At 43.6% G+C, this 27,638-nt stretch overlaps 1 protein-coding gene across 1 annotated transcript in view; it reads left to right on the top strand.

Annotated features, from left to right (window-relative positions):
* The window catches only part of CLASP1 (cytoplasmic linker associated protein 1), a 263,343-nt gene that overhangs the window by 222,844 nt on the left and 12,861 nt on the right, over nt 1-27,638 (top strand). The window contains exons 36-41 of the mRNA XM_087435033.1: nt 992-1,142; nt 6,934-7,180; nt 9,636-9,826; nt 11,588-11,716; nt 25,471-25,677; nt 27,087-27,203. Coding sequence (XP_087291159.1) covers nt 992-1,142; nt 6,934-7,180; nt 9,636-9,826; nt 11,588-11,716; nt 25,471-25,677; nt 27,087-27,203 — 1,042 coding nt within the window. The remainder of the gene's footprint in view (nt 1-991; nt 1,143-6,933; nt 7,181-9,635; nt 9,827-11,587; nt 11,717-25,470; nt 25,678-27,086; nt 27,204-27,638) is intronic.

Below are 27,638 nucleotides of genomic sequence, written 5' to 3' on the forward strand. Positions count from 1 at the left end.
GCCTTTGGTTGACGATTGCTCTATGTTTTGCTTTTTTATACTGGTGTATCCACTCCCTGCTTTTCTCTGATGTTCTTAGTGAGGGACAGTGATGGTTTTTGTTCTTAGGATCTTCTGTCTGTTTCAGTGCACTTTGCAGACATCTAAAGGCCGCTTGTTGACACACTGCATTACACCTTACAAAAAAAGCTGTTTAGGATTTTTGCCTCATTTCATATTTTGCTATGCTAAATGTCTAAAAGGACAACAGTTGACATCACTTTTCTGTAAGGGACAAATATTTCTTGCTTTTGAAGTGCTTTTAGACATCCAGGTAGGAATGTAACTCATCTTTATAAGATCTGCTTTTATTATAAAACTCCAAATATGAGCATCTAGAAGAGTTTTTGATATTCACAGCGAGCTCCTGGGTTAGATGACAATAAGAGACTCTCAGGAGCCCATTGGCAGAGTGGATCTGACTTTGAGTCATTTTTAGTATAGGTTTTTATTTTATAAGTTTCCGATACTGGTAAATAGAATCCAGTCTCGTGAGGTCGTTTGCTTTGCTCCACTGAAATTTGTTTGTAATACTAGCTTTATTTTGAAGTGCCTGTTCTTCTTAATTTGTTTGTACATTTGAGACCAGTAACAACCAAACTCCTTCTTTCCATCTTCAGGATATGAAAGTTATTTTTCCACTTTCATTACTTCATGCATTGTCACCGGTTCTCTCTCTTTGAGTTTTTCCATTCTCGTGGTCATTGTTGTTTCCCACTGGTTCTTACTGAGTGCTGATGTGATGTGCTTGGGACCAGATTTGACAAGGAAGGTGTGTAATTGTCCGTTGGTGGTGCTCTAACAAAAGATGTCTCCTTTTCATTCCAAATCACCTAAAAAAGCAAAATTATAATTATATCTTACTCTGTAAATTATTAGATGTAATTTATGCCCACACCTCAATTTTATATTTATGCCTCAATTTAAGAAATAAAATATGTTTGATCTTTAGCATGCTGGACTATGATACAGAGAACCTGAACTCTGAAGAAATCTATAGTTCTTTGCGTGGAGTTACAGAAGCCATTGAAAAATTTAGTTTTCGAAGCCAGGAGGATCTGAATGAGCCAATTAAACGAGATGGCAAAAAGGACTGTGATATTGTAAGTATCCCCAGGCTAACAGAGAACTATATATCAATTCAGTGATAATTCTGACCACTGTGATTACTTGGCTTCATCATTATTTTTATCTTGTAGTTCGAATAGTATTATTTGAAGAGGCCCAAGGCAATTTTACAACATTTTGAGGACCCTCAGCTGTCTTTGTGAAGAATGTTAAATACCTTTTTTCTCAGTTTGATTTCGTTTATCCTGGACATATTTTTGTTCCTATGATGTGATAAAAGTAGTGAGCCTGAACCAAACACCTGTGTGGCTCTCTGTCTCTCAAGTCTCATGCAGAGGCAGGCAGATTAGCAGGAAATCGTGGTGCGGTGGGAGTGATCAGGGCTCAGCCCCGAGGGGACCTGCCGGGCTGGTCTTGGTGCTCAGGAAGGATCTGCAGAAGAGATGATTGAGCTGAAGCTTGAAGGTCCAGAGGGGTTTGTCAGGTCCAGTAGGAGGTTGTAGTCGTAGAGGGGAACCTGTGAGAAGGCAGAGAGATGGGAGTGGGCATGGTATGATTTCTTGTTCTGCAGTGGCTGAAGGGGAGAGAGCGGGTGTGTCATGTTGTTGGGGACCCGGTTCAGAGAAGAGGCTGCAGAGGTTGGCTCAGGAAGGGCGCTCACACCAGGGGAATTTCCAGCCCATGTCTTGACTTTACAGTGGAGTCATTGGAGACTCTGAAGGATTTTTAACCAGGGAAGTGGCATGGTCGCAGTTACATTTTAGAAAGATTGCTGTCACTCTGAGATGGAGAATGATTCCAGAGGAAGTTCAGTTGCGTAGGGCATGACGAGAAATAGAAGAGTCAGAGTCAGAAGTCTCTAACTAGGACTGTTGAGTAGGTGCTGATGCAGTTCAATGAGATAATATCATAGAAGGAGAAAAAAGTGCACGTTAACCCCTTTGGAACCTGATGAATTCAGTTTTGAATATATGTGACTTGCAGGACCTGTGGAAATGTCCAAGCAAACATACCCATTAGGCCCTTGGATATACCAGTCTGGAGTTTAGGCCAGCGATTTGGGCTGGAGATCGAAATTTGAGAGGCGTTGACTAGCTGCTTGGTGGTAACTAAAGAAAAGTGGGTGAAATCAACCAAGTAAAGAGCAAGGACAAAATCCTAAGGAGCATCAACACTAAGGGAAAGACAGAAGAAAAGGAGTTGGAAGAAAAGCTAAAGATGATAGGAGGAAGACCAGGATGGTGTGGTGTCAGAATTTAAGGGACACTTTCAGGAAGGACATTCTAGCCAAATGGGTCATGCTGCAAAGAGATATCAAGTCAGATACGGAGTGAAAAGACTCCGTTGGATTTTTTTTCCTATCTGCATTAAATACTCTTATTTTAACCTGAAATACATAAAGCACACATTTATTCACCAATGTTTTGATGTGGAGCCAACACCTTTTCTTTGAGAATGGGCCCACCATTTGGATTTTCGTGTTCTTCCTCTTAAATAAATTTTATATGTAGTTACAGTTTACAATTTCCAAATTTAGTTTCTTCCAAGAGTCCATTGGATTTTGTGAGCATAGTTCAGAGCAGAGTTGAGAGTGGAAATCAGATATAGTGGGTTGAGGAGTGACTCGAGTAACAAGCTGGGGAGAGATGAGGGGTCACTCAGGGGCTTTTCACATGGAGCTGATCTGTTCGAATGCCAATGGGGCCAGTTGAGAGAGAAATGTGGACTATGGTGGAGGGGAGTGGGTGATTGGTGGACACGGGTCCTTAAGGATGTGGGAGGGGGATGGGATTTGGGCATTGGTGGAGGGGTGGCCTTAGCCAGGAAGGAAGATGAGCAGGTTTTGTTTGGGGGCAGGAAGTGGAGGATATTCCCACTGACAACTCCTGCTTTCTACGCTAAGCTGTGAAGCCTGGGCACAGTTGTGAAGAGAGTAAAAAAGGTTTCCACAGCGCCTGTGGGGCATGGGGGGCTCTGCTTAGGGAAACAGAAGTCCTGCCAGGAACAGTGGAGGTCCTAGGAGAGGGTGGATGCCTGAGGTATTACTTTTCCCAGTTATAAATATAATATATAGCCAACGTATGACATTTAGAAAATGCCAAAAAAGAAGGAAAAGAAATCACCATCTCTAGAGATAACCACCATTATCATTTTGGTGTATTTTTCTATTTCTTTATCTGTAGTTGTTCATATGTATGTTTAGAGGTGTAGGTAGAGTGTTTGTTTAAATAAAAGTGATATCATAATGTGCATCCTATTTAGCATAGGATGTGAACACTTTCCCCTGTCAGTATTCTTCTATGTGAATTTTTATGACTGGATGATAATTTATCATATGGATATATAATAGTCATGTCCCCACTGCCCTGTTTTGGAACATTGAACTGCTTTCCAATTTTTCTAAGTATAAAAATACAGTGGTGAAAGCTGAAAGGAGTGAAGCCTCGTAGGGAGAAAGAGAGCAAGGGACCGGAAGACTGGGAGGCGTGGAGTGGAAGAGCTGCCAGGCCAGGAAGTGGTGGTGAGAACGTCATGTTTCAGAGGTGCGCTGGTCCAGCTGGAGGACTGGCCAGGAGAGGTGGGAGCATCAGAAGAGGGGAAGTGAAAATTGAAGAGTTGAGGAGGTTCAGAATTCAACATCTTGTCCACTAATTACCAAATTTTAGCTAAGAAGCTGAGGCAGATATAAAACTGCATTAAATGTGAAAGACTCAGGAGCCAGTATATCTCTTGTTATTAAGCTTGACAAGTAGACCTGGTTTAATGAGACAAAAGTCCTTAAGGGTGAATGTCTGCTATAGTAGGAAGATGATTCACAAAAGCCGAGATGAAAACATTAAACGTGTGGGAGAAAGTCCATCCTTAGGAGTAATTACAGAAACAGAACAAACATATTTGAGGGTCCATGTTACTTCTAGATTTTTCTGCTTTGTTTCAAGTAGAAATTGTAACATTTAATGCTAGAAAGGCTATTAGAAACTAGTGTAATATTGGTGGCATGGGAAATTGATACAGTTGTTTTGGAGCTTAGTAAAACTATTTAGCAAAAGTGATTTTAAGTTTCATGTCCTTTATCCAGTAATCTAACTTTTGGCAATATACGCTAAATAACAAACTCAGCAAAAGGAAAGAAGGATATTATTTACATAAACTAGTTTATTTCAGTGTTATCTATGATAGCAAAAAAACAAAAACAGATTAAAAAAAAACCAGAAGGGGAATAGTTGAGTAAATCTTATTAAAACACATGTAGAAATAGAGGTGTGATTAAACATTATGGTTACAAAACTTTATTTATGTGGGACATGCTTATGCTGTGAGGAAAGCAAAATATCTGATAATCTGTACACAGCGATGCCCGCTCTATAAAATCTGCATGTAGAGAAAGACTGGGATAATAGGCAAAGTTAAAAAAGCAAGATTTTTTTTGTTTTTATTAAAAGTGATTAGAATTGGGATAGTTTAGCTTTATTTTTAAAATATCTGAAGGTTTTTAAACCCTTTCTCCTATTATAAATAATTTTTTTCGTTGTAATAATAAATGTTTTACTTTTAGAAGAGAGTTATAAAGAGAAAAAAATTAAAATCGTCCATGAATCATCTTCCACCCGGAGAAAAACCCCCAGTCTTATTTCGTCCATATCTATGCATGTGTTATATATTCTTTTTACATCTCAACAATTATATTAGTAGAAAATCTTTTTGGGGGGATGTTAAAAACAAAATGCATCGCAGCAATTCCACGAGGTGTATATCCAGAAGAATTGAAAGAAGGTGTTGAACAGATATTTGTGTACCAGTGTTCATAGCAGCGTTATTCACAGTAACCAAAAGGTGGAAGCAACCCAGGGGTCCGCCAGATGAGTGAATAAACACAATGTGGTACAGTCATGCAGGGGAATGTTATTCAGCCATAAAAAGGAATGTAAAAACTGATGACACATATTACAGCATGAAGGGACCTGGAAAACATTATGCTAAGTGAAGTAAGCCAGACACAGAAAGACAAATATTGTATGATTCCACTTAGAGTAGTCAGATTCATAGAGACAGAAAGGAGAATATAGGTTACCAGTCCTGTGAGGGTTGGGGAGTTATTATTTAATGGGTACAAAGTTTTAGTTGGGGAAGATGAAAAAGTTTTGCCCAAAATATAACGTAGTGGTAATTGTTATGCAACACTGTGAATGTATTTAATGTCACTGAATTGTACACTTAGGAATTAAATGATTAAAATGATATATGGGAGCGGCCCCCTGGCTTAGTGGTTAAGTGCGAGCGCTCCACTACTGGCAGCCCAGGTTGCGATCCCAGGCGCGCACTGACGCACTGCTTGTCCGGCCATGCTGAGGCGGCGTCCCACATACAGCAACCAGAAGGATGTGCAACTATGACATACAACTATCTACTGGGGCTTTGGGGAGAAAAAGGGAAAAAAAAAAGAAGGAGGATTGGCAATAGATGTTAGCTCAGGGCTGGTCTTCCTCAGCTAAAAGAGGAGGATTGGCATGGATGTTAGCTCAGGGCTGATCTTCCTCACAAAAAAATAAATAAATAAAAATAAAATAAAATAAAATGATATATGTATTTTACCACAATTAAAAAAAAAAACAGGGGCTGGCCTGGTGGCATAGTGGTTAAGTTCATGCGCTCCACTTTGGCAGCCCGGGGTTCACAGGTTCAGATCCCAGGCATGGACCTACCTACGCACCACTCATCAAGCCATGCTGTGGCAGCGTCCCATATACAAACTAGAGGAAGAGCGGCACAGATGTTAGTTCAGGGCCAATCTTCCTCAGTAAAAAGAGGAGGATTGGCAACGGATGTTAGCTCAGGGCTAATCTTCCTCACAAAACAAAAAAACAAAAAAACGCGTAAGCACAAAATGAGAGAGATGTGTCTTGTAAGCAGCACAAGTAAAAAATTTGCCATAGGAATCACCAGTGTGGTCTGGCTGCCTGGAAATGTTTCTACCATTATTATGTAGTCAGATGTCTGGCTTGAGGAAAATGATGCTTTTGCTCTGTTCCTAGCAACCAGCCCACACTTGCTTTGTTACAGTGCCACCCTGCAGAGAGAGCCAGACAGGCCATTGTGCCTCGGAAGAATGGACCCCAAGAGCAGAGAGAGTCAGAAACCAAGAGCCAGAGGACCAGAAGTGTAATTTGTTGGAGACAAGACTCAGAATATGTTAGGGAAAAAAAATTCAGAAAATATTAAAGACCTGTTCTTTGACCCAGCATAAAGACAAACTCTGAGAGTCAGAAATATCCAAAGAAGAATGATCTGCCTGGGGGTACTGAGTTCTCTGTTGTTAGAGATTAGTGAGCATGGTTTGGCTCACCACTTGGTGGGAATATGCACAAGGAATCCATGGGCAGTTGGACCACTTTAGATCTTGTGATGGTATTTGGGGGAGCGTCTGTCCGTTGGTGGTGTGTTGGGGCATCAGTGAGAAAACCCTTACTGTGTAATGAAAGCGACAGGCTGCATTCCTGTTGGCACATGAGATTCCTGAAGAACTGGGGGTATGAGGTGCGCAGCCTTTGTTTTCAGGGACTCTTCAGAATTTCATGTGATCAGTCTCTCAAAAAATGTTTGACTAAAATTAATCACCAAATACAAAGTAAAGTAGATTTTACATATAAATGAATGAATGAATAGATGAAAAAGTAAGCAAATATATTCATTTCCCTTTAAGGTAGTCTATGAATTAGATATTTACAAATTGAAATACTAATAACTGTCCTTTTGTTAAGTGGCCGGATTTCAAGTGAGAAATCTCTGGCTTTCCTAAAAAGAAACTGACAATGTGTTGTGCTCCAGGTGTCCCGCGATGGTGGAGTTGCCTCTCTGGCCACTGAGGGTCGGGGAGGCAGTGATGTGATGGAAGGAGGCAGAACGGCTCTGGATAACAAGACCTCCCTCCTCAACACCCAGCCTCCACGGGCCTTCCCGGGGCCGCGGATGCGAGACTACAATCCATATCCCTATTCAGACACCATCAACACCTATGACAAGACAGCCCTGAAGGAGGCCGTGTTTGACGATGACATGGAACAGCTTCGAGATGGTTTGTCTTTCTTTGCTTGATTGTCCCCCATCCCAGAAGTGCATTCCATGGGCTTCCCCTCTTGTCAGACCAGCTCTGGGTGTACTGTTCAAGCGTAAATGGCAGTGTTAGATCTATTCTGGTTAGTTTGTTCAACAACTACTTATTGAGCTCCTACTGTGTGCTTAGGAATGGGAGGCACCACAGTGAACAGAAGCATGCACAGTCCTGCCCTCTAGAAGCTCACAGTCTAGTTGCAGAGGCAATCATGAGATAAGCAGTCACACACACAACCTAAAATTGCAGCTATGACAACTGTGAAATGAAGGAAAGCTAACTGTACCCGTCAGGGAAGGTCACTGAGGAACCGGAGCCTGAGTGGGGATGAGGAGGACGGGGGGGAGGAGTTAGCAAGGTGGGAGTGAAGGCCCAAGCACCCGCAGCCGGGTCTCAGCATCTGTAAGGGCTCTGATGTATACTTGCCCATCCTGAGCTGTGGACGTAGGATCTGGAAGCACTGCAGAAAGGCTGCCCTCTCCTCTCACACCAGCCTTTTAACCAGGTCTTCCTGGAGCTGCTTTCTGTTGGGAGAGAGAGGATCTAGCATACACTGAGCACGTGCATTATGTGTGCCTGCTGCTGAACCAAGCGTTTTACATATATTATCTAATTGATATAGAAGAGATTATTCCCATTTCACACATTAGGAAACTGAGGTTCAGAAAGGTTAGGTTACTTTCCCCAAATGTAGCATACTTGGTATAGAACAGAACTAGTCTATTTTTTTCCTGACTCTTGTGTTAAGCCTAATGTCTCTTTTTGAGTAACAAATATGTATTGGTGTGATGGTATTTTTATCTGGAACTTAATTATTCCTTTTTTAACTTTACTGTTATGTTCACATGTTTTGGTTTGTTTCAACTTAATAGTCACTTTTTAAAAATTATATATATCTGTTTGGTTTCCAAGCCTGTTGTTTTACTTTGTTTTTCCATTTTGAATGAAGAATTAAATGAGAACTCTAAATAGTTAACATTCACTGACGCCAACTGTGTGTCATGAAGTGTATGACTTGCGAGGGACAGGGAGGTAAATGAGACACAGTCCCTGGCCTCAACGAGCTCAGGGCCTGACGGGAAACAGTCTCATCGTGGTCGCACTAGTAAGAGTGGAGGGCCACGCTCCAGCAGACGCTGGCTTCAGTGGGGGCACAAAAGAAAGAAAACTGCACCCTCTCAGTGAATCAGACAGATGGAATCCTAAGATGGAGAGAAGTCCTTCAGTTGTTTGAAAGCAGCAATAGCTTCAGGGGTTTGAAAACATAATCCTTTGGCTATTAATTGCTAATTGCTGGTGGGTAGCAGCTCAGTATATACACAAGCATCTGTTTACTGGGCAGTAGGCTAGTGTTATGGTGTTTATATTATGACTTGCACTCTCTAGGAATAGTGGACTATTTCATTTTATTGCTCGTAGAATTGGTATATCATTTAACTTATCCATTTGTTGGTCTTGTTTAACACAGAATAGAGATTAGGATGTTGGTTGTTGTTTATTCACCAACTGTATGTGTTCTAAAAAGCTTAAAGAAAAAGGTGGGATAGCAGGGGAAAAATTATAATTCTTTAATATTTCAAACTTCCTTATGTGTTTGTTCTCCAATCTTAGAAGCTAAAGAAATATGCAAATACAAATTTAAGTAGTTCCTAGTGATTTGTCTTTGTTTATCTTTTCTATTTAAAGTGAATATACAGAGTTGAGATCTCTCAAAAGAACATGAAAAGAGAAAGGATATACCGTTTTGCCATATAAATCATGGTTCAAGTCCCTGCAAGTAATTATGCTAAGTGATCTTGAGAAGTTTTACAGTCTGTGAATAGACAGTCCATGAATAGTCTAAATACCCTGATTGGTATTTGTTTACTGTGTTGGCTACTAAGCTCTGGACATTCGAAAAGGCCAAGGGTATTAGTCAGATGTGATAGTGAGGAGGGCCTGGAGGAAAATGTGTGTGCTTTAATGGATTTGATACTAATAGGAGACTGTCCCACAGGTAGGCTCGACTTAGGACTATTGCAATGGCAATAGAGTTTAGAAAAAGAAGACAGTCAAGGAGGGGCTTTTGGAGGGTGTCTCCTCTTTGTCTGAAATAGATGAATGAAATAGCAGTTTCTCCTCTTTGTCTGAAACAGAAGGGAAAAAAAGATGGTAAGGCAGAGTAAAGACATTGTGTATTGGTACTCGACACCTGTTCTCACACCTCTCTCTTCACAATTAATTTGGTGAGATGACCTGCTGAGCGGGTAAAGAGTGAGGTTGGGACAGCAAAGCAGGGTGAAAGACGTGATGGGAATGATCAGGAGAGTTGCCTCTGGGAGCCTGGAGAGCAGTGGAAGGATTGTGGAGCATCACTGAGGGAACTCCTATAGCCAGACATTTCCTTATGAAGTAACCTCGGTCTTATGTGTCTCACAAGTGCCCATTGACCATTCTGACTTGGTGGCTGACCTTCTGAAAGAGTTGTCCAACCACAATGAGCGGGTGGAGGAGCGGAAAGGTGCCCTGCTGGAGCTGCTCAAGATCACCCGCGAAGACAGCCTGGGCGTCTGGGAGGAGCACTTCAAGACCATTCTGCTCTTGCTGTTGGAGACACTTGGAGACAAAGATGTGAGGAGCTTGCTTTGTGCTTCCATTTCCCCCTTCCGTGTAATGGGGGTTATTAAGTTCTTTTCTGCTTGGGTTTGGCTTCAGCCTTACTTTCTGTATTATGCTTACTGTTTACATCAAAACATTTTTCAAATATTTTCTGAGCACCAATTAGTAGCGTAATGTTTTTATCAGAGACAGGCCCATCCTAGCTTATATGCGGGTTTTTTCTGTAGTTTGTAGTAGTTGAAGGAAACTTGTTCCTGCATCAGGTTACTTTGTTTAACACAAAATTTCTTAAAACTTCATTAGCATAGAGTGTGGTTTTTTATAATGAGCTTTTTCCCTTGTGAGTTTTATTTATGTTTCATGTGTAACTAAGAAATAGAGAAGTTCATTTTTTAAAAGACTCTACTAAATACTACATTCCATGAAATTCTGTCTTGGTTCACCTCTATATATGTTCAGAGTTCCAGTAATCTTAATTGGTCAAGTGACAGGTTCCGGAAGTGTAGATTATTATTATTTTCTATTATCTTCTGTTATTGTTGTTAAAATAAAAAGCTCTCTTCACACTGTAGCATTTGAATGTGACAAACTAGGCATTTGTGCCATGCCTGGTCTATAATCGACACGTGGCCCCTGGTGGATAACTCTTAAAGGAGTGAGTAGTCTTCTCCCACCTGTGCAGCTGGTCCCTTATGTGGAGACAGGAATAAATGTTGGGAATTGCCTGAATTAAACTCTAGAAGTAAAAATCCATCTCTCTGCACTGGGCTTTGTGTAGCCCAGCAGAAACAAAAGTACAGTAAGTGTGGTGAAGAGCTGGAGGGGCAGGACCCGACAGATTTCAAGGAAGTTCAGCAGAGCACATGGTACAGGTCATGCCCAGGGTCACGTTGATGGTGCCTTTAATGGAAGATGGGTGAGCAGAAGGCTGGTGGATGTCATAGTGACTTTTCATTGCTTTCTGATGCTTAGGAATAGTCGTTTGGCATAAGGTGAGTAAAGGCAAGAATGGTGATAAAAGATCTGTATTTTTCTTAAAACAAAGTATTGGCTACTGAAGCCCTTCCACTTCTTTGGGCTTTGTTGGATGATAAAATGATGTCACATAGAGGGCAAGATGGTGTGTTAGTGTGTGAATTGTACAGATGAGTGACAGAGAGTCAGGATGTACTTTTTGGCTCTGTTTGGTGTAAACTCCATTCTCTTTTATTGAGATTAGGAGTCTGTTTGGAATGGCTTTCCTCCAGACATATGACTCGGGCCTCAGACAACTCAAGGCCTGCACAAATCCCGCCCCCACCGTGAACTCATCACACAGCAGGTCAGGAATACTACAGGTCTCCAGCTGCCCTTAGAGTCCACAGTTTTACAGGTTGTGTTGAAATGTTTAGATGCTTTTTACCTCTGTTTTTGTCCATTTTACAAAAGAGTAATTTGCATACCTAAGCCTCAGGAAATCTGGACATGCCCAGGAGATTGATAATGAACTTAGATATATCGTCCCCATTTGATTTCATTTGGTCCTCATTTTGGTCATTCAGGAAGCCTCATCGGGTGCCCCTTAGGTGCCGGGTCCTGGGAATATTACCATAGGCACAGCTCCTGCTTTTATGGAGCTGGCCATCTAGAGAACCTCAGTGAGATCTGCTTCAAGGTGTCTGCAAGGTGCCAGGGAAACCCAGGATTGGGTGCTTGCTGGACCTGGCTGACTGGTATGTTTAGTGAAGCGCTCTGTATTGTTTGCTGATGTTTTTCTTTCCTCTTGTACTCCAGCATTCCATCCGAGCACTAGCATTGAGAGTTTTACGAGAAATTCTGAGAAACCAGCCAGCAAGATTTAAAAACTACGCCGAGCTGACGATCATGAAGACTCTGGAAGCCCACAAAGACTCCCACAAGGAGGTGAGCCAGGCGTGCTGAACAGACAGGTCTGGAGGTGCAGTTAGGGTGTGGGAAGAGAGGAATGTGAATCAGTGTACAGCTTAAAAAAGAGTCCCTTCCTTTGAACTCAGCCCATGCAATGATACAGGGTGACAATCCCATTGCTGTCATGGTGGCTGAGCAGCAGTGCACTTCAGGGGCCAGTGCCATTTATAGGTTCCCAACTCCCTTTCCATGTGTGCAGTGGACTTGACCTGTCCCTGAGGAATTTCCCATGTCCATGGTTGCCATTCCTTTGGTCAAAAGGAGAGGTCTGCCATTTCCTTCTGACCTTCAGCATCTAGCAGTCTGGTGTGGGAAATCGAGATTGGCTCGGAGACACAGATGTACAAGTCCTAGAACCAGCGCTTTCTTGCTCCAGAACCTTGGACAAGTTATTTCACCCTCAGAACCTCAGTTTCCTTGTGTGTAAAATAGAGATGGATGTTATCATCAAGATTCTTGTGAGAACTAAGTGAGACAACCAGTAATGGTTCCTGGCCCAGTGCTTGATGCCTGGAGAGACTACGCTGTGTTGGTCTTCCTCCCTCCCCTTCCCATTTCAGCGTGCTCCTCTCTGCAAGAGCAAGAGCACCAGAGGCGGATATGCCACGCTCTTCGCCAGCTCTTGAACACTTCAAGTGCTAGCAAACTGTGCCTGTGGTTCTTGGCACCTCAGATGTCTGTCGGAGAGCAGGAAGGATGTGTTTCTGTGCCCTGCACAGATACTGCAGACATTGGACACTCAGTAAATCCCCTTCCATTGCTTATTGAATTGTTCTAGCCCCTTAGATGACCGGTCTTTTGAGTATCTAGAGGCCTACAAAGAGTGGGAAGGTAAATGGAGCTGTTATAAACAGAAACGATTTCGCTAATACCCTTGCAGTAAAAGGCACTGTGGAAAACAGAACTGTATATTTAGAACTTTAGAAAACTTACCATGACAAACAATGAGTTTGATCCCAAAGTGAGACATACCCACTTGCTATTTCAATCTCTTGGCTCACATGTGACTCTGTCGTGAGCACTCGCACGGATTAAGGGAATTGTGATTAGAGCAATTCTTATATCTGCAACAAGAGTCAGCCTAAATCGTGGTTTTTCTGTGTTCTGTGGTTATGTGGCTGCCAGTGACACAGTGACAGGTTTGACCTCCTCAAATCCCCACCATGATTGCAGACTCAGCAAAGGTGGGGGTCTCATGCTCTGTGTAGGCGTCTCTCCATCTAATAGTCCTAGCACAACACAGGTACGTAAGCGGTAGATGTGTTTTCAAACCAGTAACTTATGCTTCTGCGCTCTGGCTTGATTGTGTGATGGTGATAATCAGTTACGTTTGAACAAAATAGTTTCCATTTGCAATAGCTCATTTGAAAAATGTGAGGACCAGATGAGCTAGTATAGTCAACATAATTATTCCTGGGTGAGGAAAGAGGGTCCAAGAGGCACCGTAATTTCTCAGGTGATTTATGGCAGTTACTGGCAGCACCAAGATGTTAGTCAGGTCATGTGTCTCTTTCAAGGGGCAGCTGGCCTGTGCTGATTTTTTTTTACCATCATAGGTTCTCCTTATTAATGAGAATACATAATCAAAAAAACAAAATAAAATTGATGTTCTTTTACATATATATGATATCAGTTGTTTTCACGGGGTAGGACATACTTAGAATGTGGCATTAAGGTGAAGCTAAGCCATCTACAGCATATAGCACTTACTAACTGATGCCTTGGAAGATGTCTGTCTTTAAAGTGGGCATCCTGATCTTTTTTTTTTTTTTAATAATTTTATTTATTTATTTTTCCCCCAAAGCCCCAGTAGATAGTTGTATGTCACAGTTGCACATCCTTCTAGTTGCTGTATGTGGGACGCGGCCTCAGCATGGCCGGAGAAGCGGTGCGTCAGTGCGTGCCCGGGATCCAAACCCGGGCCGCCAGCACCGGAGCGCGCGCACTTAACCGCTGAGCCATGGGGCCGGCCCGTGGGCATCCTGATCTTAAACTTTGAAATTTTGACAGTGGATCCTAAGCAGTATAAGTTAACAGAATTAAATAATTTATTTACTGTTTTATTGAGGGATCTCGTGTTTTTTTCCTGCAAAATGAGAAATTTAGAAGAGAGAGTTCTTAGGTGTGAAGTCCTTTAAATTGCCTAAGGGACAAAAGCAGAAAATATCTGCTGCTTAAAGTAAATTTAGCAGCACTCAGTTGCCATAGAGTTCCTGTGGCCCCCAAGGGTTCCAAGGGTCCCCAGCTGCTGTCACTGATGACCTGATAAAGCAGGTGGAAGAGACATTGTGTTCTGAAAGGAGTGCCTTTATTGGCAGGCCTCCGCTGCTTTGCATACTTTCAAACTCACCTTGACTTGGTGCCCTTGTAGTTTTCCTTGTGAAATTTCACTGTCACTTTGCCAGAAGCTCCTAACTTGGGCACCTGTATATTTAGGTTTTAGGTATGGTTTTCGTTTTTCTTTTCCTTTTCCTTTAAAATTCTTCTAGTCTTTCTCTTATTTTAACCAATCTGTCTTCATTCCTTGTTTTTGTTTTTTAGGGCAAATAGTTGGATGCACATAAAGTTTGTATTGGATCCGTGTTGGCATATAATATTGCACACAGTATTTCTCTAGTCATTACATTTTCTCATCATTACATTCAAACATTTATTCACACATTTCTCAGATATTTATTGGAAAGAATCCAGAACGTTTCTAGATCCGTTTACTATATTATTCATACAGAAGCAGAGTCTATTTTCTTGTGTAATTGGTACTTCCAAAATGTGTTCCCTCTGGGTGAATGCTCCTGGAACAACTTCTCATAAGAAGCTAGTTGGTTTTGTATTCACAGACAAACCCAGGCTTCAGCAGGAGATGAAGAGCGTGAGACCTGGCGGGTTGACACAAGGCTGCCCTGAGAGACCTTGGCACCAGGTGTCCTCCCGTGCCTGCTGTGGTGGTGGCCACACGATTGTGCACACTGTAGTTCTGGCTGTGGGACTACAGCGATGAAGGACAACTTCCTGAAATGCAATTTCTATAAATTAAAATTTGTCATGAAAGCTCTTAGGGAAGATGAATAAGGCAGGGCTAATGATAAGATGGCTTGTTTTATCATCCTGTAAGCCAGGGTCTGTTTTCTCATGGTCTTTTAGAAGGAGCTGTGCATGCAAAACATTTTTCTTGTACATTGGAAAAGTACCAGGCACTCAGGCATCATCCATCCTAAGCTAACATAGATGTTTTACAGTGAGCTAGATGAAGGATTTGGATACCAGTTTAGAGTTTTTATTTTAAAATTTGGTGTTTGTCAGCTTAGACATGTTTTCATATTCCCTATTTGAATAAGTAAATCTTTTTCATTATCTAACTCCTTATTTTTGTCTTTTTAGTAAATAAAATTTGCTATTGAGTTTCAGTTCCTCATTAATGAAGTTACTGTGGTTTACAGTAGTGTTGGCTTTTAGCAGACATCTTAAAGGGCTAAGGCCTTGATAGTGACCTTTTAAAATCTTAAGCCCATTTTCTGTTTTTCAAGAAAACTCCATTAATTTTAACTCTCCTCACCTTAGAATTTGTAGTCTGTTTGTTAGGGCTGGTACAGAGTCTCTCCTTCATTGATTAAGAGAGGATTTACTAAGAGAATTGACACTATGAATGAGATTCTGGGGTCAGTGCGAGGTGTGAATCTTAAGACAGAAAACCTGGTTCTCAGTCAGGCGTCTGCTCTTCCCCAGCTGTGTTGTCAGTTGTCCTCACTACTGTATAACTCTATACAAGCATGACTGTTGTGAGAATCAGAGACATACTGATGTGGAAATACGCTTTTAAAACTGTCGTATGCTTTACAAATATTGCCACACAAAACTGTTTTCAGACATCCTTATCTGTTTCAGAAACACCGTTTCTTGGTAAAAAAACATTGGTATACTAATTATTAATCATTTTATACACGTTTAATGTAAGAATAGTTATTGCTCCCAGTCATTGTGTCTTGCATATAGTACCCAAAATGTTGAAGTACTTGGTAAATGTTCTATTTAAACTTGAAAGAAGCACCAACTATTTCTTGAAGATATTCTATGATTGAGACTTTTTGAACATTAGGCTTAGCCTTTTCTGAACGGGGCCACATTAGTGAATATTCAGTTACATTTGCCTATTAAAGGAGGAAAATGTCTGCATCATTTTATGTCACTATACTGGGTCACCAAACATTTCTTGCCACACTCAGAAGTCTTGGTGTTTAAGGCATCAGAATCCATCCTCAGGTGGTTTGGCTTGTTTGGGAAAGTCTGATTCTTAGATAGGTATAAAACAATCATTGTTATGTCTCTGGAGGTTTTACTTTTAAATCATTTCTAGTTAATTTTATATTTTATGACTTTAAGGAATTAAAAAAAGCAAAGCCAGACCAAAATTACTTTAAAAGAGGACTTTTCGGGGACTAGTTTTCTGGCTTCTGCTTTCCCCCAGCCAGCACCGTGTGTCTTACACAGGCCTTTTGGCAAATATCATGGCCAGAGAGATGCAGTAGTGTGTCAGGGAGAAGGCATTTTAGTAAGCTGATGTTCTACTTGAAATACCAATTAAAATCATGATGGACCGCGTCTTAAACAGACCCCCTGCACTCTGGAGTGGCCCTTAGAAACTTCTCTGGGCACCAACCGTGTGTCAGTTGGTTCTAGAGAACAATGCATTGCAGGAACCTGGAGAAATTACTTCATCTCTCTGGACCTTGGTTTTTCTTATCTGTTAGCCCAGGGGAGTGGACTCGATGATTATCTTTTCTCATCCAGCCTCAAGATAATAGAAGTGGCTGTTGAGTAACAGACCTAAACCTTCATAGATTTTAAATCTCCAGGTTTCCATGGGCCTGATCTTGGGATGTGGCCAGAAGGCCTATTTCCTTTGTAAGGTTTTGCTTTTTAACCAAAAGAAAAACCAGAAACCTATGTAGTCATTTAAAGGTTCAGAGTTCCCGAGCCAACAGTCTGACGCTAGTAGCACAAACTCTGGTAAATGTTTTATTATTTATAGGCAGGGGACAGGGGGAAGTGCTCCAGTCTTCAAGGAGCTTTCCGTTGTGGTTAAAGCAAAGCAAGCAACGTGTGGTTCAGAGTGAAGTGCACTAGGAGTTTGGAGCAGGTTAGAAGAGTCAAGGAGGAGTCCCTGAGGTAGGGAGAACCTGGGACAGGCTGAGAAGCAGTTAGGGAGAGAATTCTAACAGTGAGCCAAGCCCGCATGGCCAAGGGGAGGGAGCCTGGACGTGGAAGACATGCTGGGTTCAGTCCGCTGACCCGAGACTGCCATCGTGTTCTACTTGTCGAGTGGAGGTACGTTTCCCACCTCACAGGGCGGCTGTAAAGTGCCAGGCACTGTGTCCAGTTCTGAATGGCAGCGGCGCTGCCTGCTCCCACTGTTATTCAGGGCAAGGGGAAATGGTTCCTCCTCTCTAGTGAACGGACCATCTTAGGAACCAGATGTGACTCCTGCCCGTTAGCTCTTGTAGCTTCAGAAAAGGCATCTTATTAAGAAACAACTGATATGCAGCAAGCAGTTGAGAGGGCCATTGCTTAATGTCAGAACCTTTGAGTTTGGAGTTGGAAGACCTGGGTTCTCCTCTTGCTTTTGCCAGTTTGCTGGTTGTGATGATGGACAAGCCGCAGAAGCTCTCTGGATCTCTAAGATGCTAGTAACTAGGTGAATTGGGGAGCAGGGCTGCATTGTGCCTGCAAGGGCTGCCTTGCAGGGCTGACATCAAAGTCAAGAGAGTAAGGTGGCTGACTGTTGAAAACTGAAGATAACTGTCTTTTTTGTCCTCTTCCATTGAAGAAAGTAGACCAATTCTGAATAGAATTGTTGTCAAGTCTTTTTAATATTACACAAAGCAGATATAACTGCATTTCTCTAAATACATCTAAGAAGGCTATTTAGATTCAGTTGAATTAACTTTAAAACTCCAATGAAAAACAGAACTTGTGTCTTTGGGCTACTGCGATGGCTGAATCTGTCGATACCTACAGTGGAGTGGCTGACACATTGTTATCTTTAGGCTGGAAAACACCCTGAGTTTTTAGAGTTGGATGTTGGAGATGCAGAAGAGGAGCCTTCTGTGTACTGCCCAACTTCCATCTGAGGTTTCAGTAGCCTCCTAAGCCCCTCCTGAGAGGCCAGCCAGCCTAGTATCTGCAGTGTCCTCCAGGACAGGGGACACAGCCCCCTCCTGGGCTCCCAGCCCCTCTGACTCCTCAGCATTTTTCTTTGTTGGCCCTAATTCTACCCCTTGGGACAGAATAAGTCTCCCGCCTAAGAGCCATACCCCATTTGAGATAGATGGTGTTGCCCTGAATCTGCTTTCCTAGGCAGGGATATGATGGCTGTGTTGTTAGAGATCATTTCGCTGAGACTCTGCCACCTGAAATTTTTTGTGTGTGCATTTTTCAGGGGAAAACACTTGTCAAGTAGGGTTGGAAGGTAAGGTTTTGTAATCTGAAATAATGTAAAAATTATTGATTCAGATTCTCCCCTTCATTTTACTGATGAGGGAAACTGAGGCCTAGAAAGTAGAAGAAATTTTCCCTGAGACCAGCTCACTAGTTGATGACAGAACTAGGTCCAAAACTCAGGTCGCCAGACTTTGAACCTGGAGCTTTTCTTCTTTCCTCCCTGTGAGATCAAGCCTCGCTAATTGAGGACTCGCATGCCAGGTTCAGGTCCATGTTGGCACTCCACCTTAAATCCCTGAATTCACAGCGGTGCCAGTCTTTAAAGAATCATTTTATTTTTATTGTTTTATTTATTTATTTATTTATTTTTATTTATCTTTTTGTGTGTGTGAGGAAGATCAGCCCTGAGCTAACATCCATGCCAATCCTCTTCTTTTTGCTGAGGAAGACCGGCCCTGAGCTAACATCCATTGCCAATCCTCCTCCTTTTTTTTCCCTTTTTCTCCCCAAAGCCCCAATAGATAGTTACATGTCATAGTTGCACATCCTTCTAGTTGCTGTATGTGGAACGCCGCCTCAGCATGGCCAGACAAGCGGTGCGTCGGTACGCGCCCGGGATCTGAACCCGGGCCACCAGTAGTGGAGCGCGCGCGCACTTAACCACAGCAGTGCCAGTCTTTAACCAAAGACGTCGTTTCCCCAGTGTGCTGGTGGTACTAAAACTCAGGGTCCGTCCTAACTGTATAAGGTCTTTCCAGCTTTTCCCAGAAGGTGGCACCAACCTTTTCCTTAGCTTCCGCACATGATTGAGGAGCTAAACTCGCTATACCCTACTGGGAAGAGTTCTTTGATTCTGGTCGTTTCTGAATATTTGCTTGCTTGCTTGCTTGCTTGCTTATTTTGTTTCTTAATTTAACCAGTTATTCTGATGTGTCTGCGGCAGAGCCAAATCAAACTTTATGAAGTTAAAACATGCAGTCCAAATTTTGACAAGTTCTGTGCTCTAAAAGAAACCTTATCTTTAAGCAAACATTCATCAGTATTCTGAGTAATGATCTCACTTTTTAAAAAAGTTACATAAGGAAATTATGCTTTTCCTAGCCAGACACTATGATTTCACTAACTTTGAAAAGGAAGAATTGCTATGTTTCTAACCAGACTGTAGTAAAATCAGCAGAATTGGAACAATTTTGATCACTTCTGGATGATAGCCTAGAAGTCTACCTGGTCCTGCTCTTGCTCGTGAACATGCTGCCCCTCTTAAATCCTTGCCCCTTCTGGCCGCCTTGTCTGCTAAACATTATTGTCCTCCTTCCTCTCTGTTGCCCGTGTTTACTTGTGCTCTCTGTTTGCTTTCGTTTATAATCTTTGCTTCTTAGGTTACATAGAACACAGGGGCAAAACCTAAAGTTCACCTTGATTCAGGCAGCTCGCCAGAAGCTGGGCACTTGGCATAGAGAGAGAAATTAAGGATGCCTACCTGCCTCGCCAAAAATGGTGTCTGTCTTGGGGAACTTTCTCTAACCTGAGAAAGGAGAGGCCCTCAAACTTACCATCTTAAAGTGCAGCTTCTGGCATTTTATTTTCAGACATTTTCAGAAAACCTCCTCATGTTAGACACATTTGATTAAATGCTTCCTGCAGGTGATATCCAGAGTCCCTGGAGTTTTGTAAGAGGAAGTTGTCTTCGGGTTTGGGTTTCAGCTCAGTAGGTCTGAGACAGTCTGTTTCCCCAGCAGCTCTCTGTAGGGTAGCTCACCTTAACCTGGATGACAGTAGAGCATGGAGAGATTGGAGGAGAGGAAGGAAACCTGGTGGTAGAGTTCTCACTGTGAACCTGGCAATTAATTTCCTTGTCTCGTTAGTGCTCATTGCATCCCTGCGGGGCACTGGGGGGTTTTTAGTTTGCTCCTGTCAACACTGTTAAGTGGCACAGCTGGGACTTGAATCCCAGGCTGTCTCCAAAGCCTGGGTCTTTCCACCTACTGAGCTGCCTCCCGCCTCCTGGTGGGATCTTTTTTTTTTTTTTTTCTTTTGGTGAGGAAGATTAGCCCTGAGCTAACATCTGTTGCCAATCCTCCTCTTTTGTGCTGAGGAAGATTGGCCCTGAGCTACCATCTGTGCCCATCAACCTCTATTTTAAATGTGGGACGCCTGCCATAGCATGGCTTGATAAGTGGTGCACAGGTCCGTGCCCAGGATCCGAACCTGCGAACCCTGGGCTGCTGAAGTGGAGCACACGAACTTAACTGCTATGCCACCAGCCTGGCAGCTCGTAGTGCGATCTTAAACATCGATTCCTGTATATCAGTGTTTTCTAACTTGTATCTATGAAATGTATCTATGAAATCATCTAGTTTTTTCTGACCCTGTCATTTTTTTTCCATGTTTAAAAGTGAAGACCCAGAGGTTCCTCAGTTGGTTGGTATTACTCAACTTTCTGGCCAGTATGTTATGATACTAATGAATAGTGGTTTCTTACAGTAGAAAGGCATTGGTTTCTGAGCACGGTCTCATGGCAGGACCAGATTAGAAAAGAGATGGACCCCCTCTTCCACTTGCCACCATATGCTTAGCTGTATGTAACTCAGCCACATGCCAGATGATTGGCCTTCCCAAGGACACTGTGGACTTACAGCAGCCTTAGGGGTGTGCAGGAACTGAGGATGAAGAAGAGCACTTCGTCTTGGGTAGTTGTTTGCATGATGCAGTTCTTCTCAGAAATATGCTACTCCTCTTTAAACAACTCACTACTGGAAAAAACTAACCTGAACTAAAGTCTCTTTTCCAAAGAATAGAATAGATCTCTTGCCTTTCCAGTGTCTCACCTAGACTGGGACACTCTGGGCCTCGTACAGTTGATTTTTCCCAAGACCCAAGTTGGTCGCTTGTAGATATCTTGCCTCTTCCTCATTTCCTGGGGTAGCACCTTTGTTGGAACATGTAAACGCACATCAGTGAGGCATGCCCCAGGGGTGGCTTTCCCAGTCGTGAACATTTAAAAATGTATACACTGTAGGAAAATTAGTTTGACAAACATTTATCCAGCACCTAATTTATATACGTTGGACATTGTGCTTGGCATAGGGGATAGAAAGATGGCTGAGATGGGAGCTTGCCTTCAAGGAACTTTTAGTCTAGTGGGAGAGACAATTCCAGCAAAATGTTTAAGTGCAGTGTCAAGGTGTGCACGTGAGGCTTCCTGGAGGTTCTCTTGAGGTGAGTGGGTGCTGAAGGATGACTTGGCCCAGCCAGTGAAGAACACGAGTGAACTACGTTCTGGAAGAGTGAAGGGAGACAAGGGCTCTGAGATTTGGCTGGCAGGGTATGTGCAGGGCGTGCCCTCAGCTGTCTTAGCAGGGCACGATGGGAAGAGGGAGGGCAAAAAATGTGACTAGACAGGCTGGCAGGAGCCAGACCTTGTTGCTCTTTCTTGCCGTATTGAAAAACCTGGGCTTGGTCATCAGGTTAGCATTCTAAAGAGATTATTGGAGAGGGCAGACCCACTTGATGTTGGCACTACACTGGTAAGAGCGGTCCTCTGCACAGTCCTCTGCTCTCTGGCAGCCCTGGAGCTCCCAAGTTCAATGCCATGCCTCTTGGTAGCACCTTTCCTGCCAAACCTCACCTCTGGTATTGTTCCTCCACCAAGGCCTAGTTTATAGCCTTCATGTGTTTTGTAGCCACAATTGTTTGTTTGGTTTTTTTTGTATAATTTTATTTATTTATTTTTCTCCCAAAGCCCCAGCAGATAGTTGTATGTCATAGTTGCACATCCTTCTAGTTGCTGTATGTGGGACACGGCCTCAGCATGGCCGGAGAAGCGGTGCGTCGGTGCGCGCCCGGGATCCAAACCCAGGCCGCCAGCAGCGGAGCACGCACACTTAACCGCTAAGCCACGGGGCCGGCCCTAGCCACAATTGTTTGTATGTTCTCTCTCTGAATCCAAATAACTGTACAAGTAGATGTTTTTAAATTCTCATTTTAGAATTAAAAAAAATTGAGGCTCATAACAAGTATCTTACCAGAGGATTGAACTGAGGTTTGTCTTCTGTGCTGCTCTTGAGAGACTGAACACGTGCCCATCCATTTCTGGAGGCTGCTTTTCTTGGGGTAAAAGGTTAAAGGTCATGCACGCACATCAGGGCCAAACAGCACTCTTCTTTCGGGGGACCTGTATGGAAAAAGCTGCACTCTGCAGGAGACTGAATTGGCAAGAAAAAGTCACAGTGGGCTTCTTGTAATAGTCTCATTCCCATGTCTATGTGATGTGGAGTGAGATACCATAAATATGACCAAGTTCATGCTTGCTGACAGGGCAGTCTGCTCACTTATTTTGAGGTGCCTGGCTAACCCAAATCACTTGCTTACTGTGGAGGAGGCAGAGGCAAGGTGGGCTGGCTCTGCATGGCCGAGGGCCCTTGAGCTGGAGGAATCCCCACAGAACATCAGAGAAGCCTTCTGCAGACATTCATTCTCCTTTTACCCCTCACCAACCTCCTTCCATCTAATCCTGGCCAACTACAGGAAGCTCCTCAGGTAGCAGATTCCCACCATCTGGCCCCCGCCTGCTTCCGTGGCCTCATCCCGCCACTTCTGCGTCTTTGCATCCTTATGCTGCCCCCCTGCATGGACCACCCCCACCTGGCCTGGCACCATGAGGGTGATGATAGGGGGAGTGATCTTGTTTCATAAGACACCTAGCCTTTGGGCAATGCCTTAAGGAGACAGCAGGTCCCCCTAGGGAAGGTTTAAAAGGCCCCCAACAAGAAAGAAATGTGACTTTCAGAATTCAAGAAGGTAGGGCTTCTTTAAGCAGGAACTTATCTTTGGACAGATAGGAGAATGAAGTTGAGTCTATCAGTAAGAGTTCAACACCTGGTAAATGCCCAGCTCTGCTGAGTACTTCAGAGTACAAAAGAAATGCTCCTGCCCTTTGCATCCTATTTAGTAAGAAGAAATACACATGGGCATGTCAGCAAGGATACAAAGCAGTCTACATTGGTGCCAGAAATAGAGAAAAACTCTAGAAGTTGGGGGAAAAGAGATCATTCCGATGGTCAAGGAGGCCTGGGGAAGGGCAAAGCACGTGTGTCAGCCACGTTTGAGGGAAGTGAGTTTACAGGTTTAGCAGAGGAGAGTTTATGGAAACAGTGGGAGATAAGCAGAGATAGTAATGATTTTTATAACAATATAATAATATTAGCTAACACCCAAGGAGTACCTTGGAGCTCCCTCCCAGGGGTTAGATCCAGTTCAGGAAGACCTAAGAGAGGCTGCCTGATCGTGGAGTGCCGCATGCTAGCACCTCCCACCTTGAACCAAGGGCTGGACTGCTAACTCTCCCTGACCTGAAAAAGGCATTTTAAGTAGATTTTTATGAATACATTTTCCTTGCTGTACATGTTAATATAATGTTCTTTGCAGTCTTCCAATCTAACAAATATGAAGAAAACAAAATTACCCATAATCTTACCACCCTGAGATAATGAATGTTAACATATTGTGCATTTCCTTCCAGGTTTTTTATAGTGTTAAATGCCAGCTATTGGCGCATGAATAGCCAAAGTGGAACTTCTTAGTGAAAACCCCACTATTAGCATCAGGGCCAGTCTTAAATGTGTCAGTTTTCAAATGAGATGAATTCAGCTCTCTAGTGTTAGAAGGAGCAGACACGTGGGCCAGTGAGGCACACTCCGGAAGTGAGCCCTGTTCACAGGGTAGTGTAGCCTGGACTGAACACAAGGCTGAGCTGCGTGGCATCTTGTCCCGAAGCCGTGACTGGAGAGCCCTGAGATCTGACCTTGCCCCTCCTAAAGAGAGGACCTGGGGCTCTGGGAGACTGCCTCAGTCAGGGCCCTAAGGTGACCTAAAGCAGCCCATGTGTCCACCGATGGCTCAAGTTGCCTTTCTGTGTCTCGTACCCTCTTTGGCTTGTATGGAATGACTTCTTAGCACACTAGTGCCCAGGACTAGAAGGTGCTTTCCAGATGGTCCTTATGCTGTTTTCATTGGTCAGTTTTTGCTTAAGTCACAAGAGCACTGGGATGATTGAGGCTTGATGTGGTAGCCTTGTCTCATTGCTGAGTTAAAGACAGAGCTGAGTTGTTTTAAATAGCATTACACAAAGCAGAGAAGAATCTGGGTGGAATGACCCATCCAGGGCTGGCAGGAGGAGAAAAGTATTAGATTTTCATTGTATTTTGTAAGAAAATGCATACCTGTTTATACCTGGTGTCTTCGTGTGTCATTTATATAGTATATGTGCTCCTGTGCCATAAAGAGTAGTAACTGTCATTTACTGAATATCAGTTATAACTTGATACCACTCATCAGATGATCTCCCTGGGATACCCCCATTTTACAGATGGGGAAATGGGGGGTTAGCATTTGTGAGTGGCGTGACTGGGATTGCTTCTAGCTCTTTAAGCCCCAGACCCGTGTTCTTTCTTCCTTGCTGGGTTTTGCATTTAGCTTCTACCTTTATTACGGAGGGTTTTTGCGGCCCTTCTAGTGACTTGTAGAACATGTCCTTAGTGTACCCTGGAGCGTCGAGGTCTCTTCAAAGATCAGAGGCCACTCCTTTGGTCATAAGGTGGCCATTTCACACACTTCCTTAAAAGTGCAAGGTGAGGTGATAGCATGAGTACAGATTCCTGGAAAAGCAACTTTCCATGAGAGTCCTCTCAAGAAAACACTTCAGAGAGTTCTTTCTGAGCCTTCCCAACTGCTGTGCAATTAGATATTGCACATAATATCTATGGAAACATAAATATTGAAGTGATTCTGATTTTCCTTCCAGGCTTCTCTCTGGTTATTCCAGTTGTGTGTGTCCCATAGGCCATTGGAAAGCATTTATATTTCCAGGTCCTGTCTTCTAGGGCAGAGACTCTCAAATTTTCGTGTATATGAGAATCTCCCAAGTGCTTATTAAAACAGCTTGCTGGGTTCCACCCCCACAGTCTCTGATTCAGCAGATCTCAGAAGTGGGATCCGAGAAGTTGCATTTCTAACAAGTTCCCAGTGCTGCTGCTGCTGCAGTGGGAGACCACACGTAGAGAGCTACTTGTCTAAGGTTTTTGCCAGAGTCCCCTATACCTGCCTTCCCGTGTCCCCATCCCCCTTTAACCAAAGCACTCTGCTTTTACTTTCCTTATCAAAATTAGTGGGAGGAAGTGATGGCTGCCATCTGGCAGTAAGTGAAGTCTCTGTCATTTGGGCTCTGAAATATTATTTGGTCTGTCTCCCCTTGTGGCATGTGGAGCTCACTCATTTGGGGGAACCCGTGTTTTCAGGTGGTGAGAGCTGCCGAGGAGGCTGCATCCACGCTGGCCAGTTCCATCCACCCAGAGCAGTGCATCAAAGTGCTCTGCCCCATCATCCAAACCGCTGACTACCCCATCAACCTTGCCGCCATCAAGATGCAGACCAAAGTCGTTGAGAGGATTGCTAAGGAGTCCTTGCTGCAGCTCCTCGCCGACATCATCCCAGGCTTGCTGCAGGTAGGCCCTTTGTGGCGGTGTGGCCCAGCGCCTGTCTGCATGTGGCTGTGAGGCCGGGAACAGTGGCTACTCAACTCAGAGTGATGTGCGGACTTTTGAGGGGGCAGGTGGGCAAAGCCAGATGGTGACTTGTGTTTTAGAACCTGTGAAGTTCTGTGGCTTGGACGCCTCGCAGCTTCTCTCTTGTCTCTCATCCACCCTCCCCTGAATGTAGCAGGAAGAGTTCCTGGCAGCCTAGAACTGCAGATCCCAGAATGAGCTTTCTGTTTACTATAAACATATTTTGATCATTTTTGTTGTTGTTCATTCCTTCAACAAAGCCTTCTTGGAAATGTCTGGGCCCCAGCCCTGGGCAAGGTGGGCCATGGAGTACAAAATCAAATAATGGTCCTTGTTTTTACATAGCCAGCAAATATTTATTGAAACCCTTCTAAGCATCAGGCATTGAGTTAGATAGACTTTGGAACATACAGGATGTTTCCCACTGTTGTTGCACTACCTCAGGGATTTTTCAACCTGCTGTTGGACACAGGATAGCCATGCAGACCAGTATAGATGGTGGTGTCATGTGCTGAGTTACTGTGGAGAGATGCGGGTAAAGATTTCTGACGTTGGAGGTGGAGAGTGATTTCCGGGTTTGGGTGGCAGAGAGAAAGGGATCATAGAAGAGGTGATTTAGAGTTGGGCCCTGGAGAGAGAGAGCAGTTTCAATGGGGAAGGGTAGAGAGAAGTCAGCTTCACCTTTAAGAAGTGCTGCTGCTTGCTGAGCACTTGGCTTGGGAATGTAAATACATACTGCTGAGGCCTGGATTACACCAAGGCTGAAACATCCTGAGGGTTGTTTGTAGAACAGCAGGTAGTCCCATAGGGTGTGAGGCGAGGGTGACGCTGGCAGGTAGATTGAGGTCCAGTTGTAGAGGGGTGTGAATGTCAGGCTATAGGACTGGGCAGTCCCCAGGAGTCTTGGGACAGTAGAGAGGTTTGCCCCCAAGAGTGAGTGAGGTAGTTCTCGTTTCCTTAAAGGCATTTTCACATGTGAAATTTGTCTTACCATTGGGAGAAATATAAAAGAAGCAAGTTGTTTTCCCCCCTTCATTTTGTTTTCTCATCTGTCTCTCTGACAGCATTTTTGGATGACACTGCTGTGGCAGCTCATTACACAGCAGCGCCCTCTGGAACTCACCAGCGTCCTGCTTCCCCACCCCGGGGACCGGCTCTCTCTTGACGCCACTAAGTTTTGACCTCTCTGGGGTGAAACCTCTCGGTTCAGTTGCAGAGCTAAGGTGTATCCTGGTTGTTATTGACAAATCCAAGGTTGAACTGGGAGGGCATTTGTAGAAACGTTGATGAAGTACTATGAAGCAAATCTTTGATCTCGTTTCCTTTTTGTGTTCCCCTTCTGGCTCTAGGGTTACGACAACACCGAAAGTAGTGTGCGTAAGGCCAGCGTGTTTTGCTTAGTGGCAATTTATTCCGTAATCGGAGAAGAGCTGAAACCTCACCTCGCACAGCTCACGGGGAGCAAGGTATGTATAGTGTTACATGGGCTCGACCAGCTTGTCATGAATGTGCTTGTCTGCAGTCTCAACTCCAGACAGGTTTTTCTCATCATATGTGTGTTAGCTGGGCCTTATTTCTCCAAAAGCATTTTCTAAAGAGAAAAATGACCAACTACATAGTGAAGTCATTTTAAGGTGATGCTAAGATGATACAACATACTCTCTTGTAACCCCTGTTTTTGAAATGATAGAGCTTTGAGCTTCTAGTTTATTCCCCAAAGAAAGATGACTTGACTTAGAAACCAGCTTGTTTTCTCTCACAGAAACACTAAGGAAATTTACCTCCTAGCTTAACAAATTGCCAAGTCAGGACCAGGTCCCTCATGGCCATCGACAGTAGTGATAGCTGGCTCTCACCTGTGTCCCAGACACCGTTCTCTGCACTTGGCATGTGGTGACGCG

The sequence above is a fragment of the Ceratotherium simum genome, chromosome 9, assembly GCF_057802395.1.
Source record: "Ceratotherium simum simum isolate JZ-2026a chromosome 9, ASM5780239v1, whole genome shotgun sequence".
Classification (NCBI taxonomy): domain Eukaryota; kingdom Metazoa; phylum Chordata; class Mammalia; order Perissodactyla; family Rhinocerotidae; genus Ceratotherium; species Ceratotherium simum.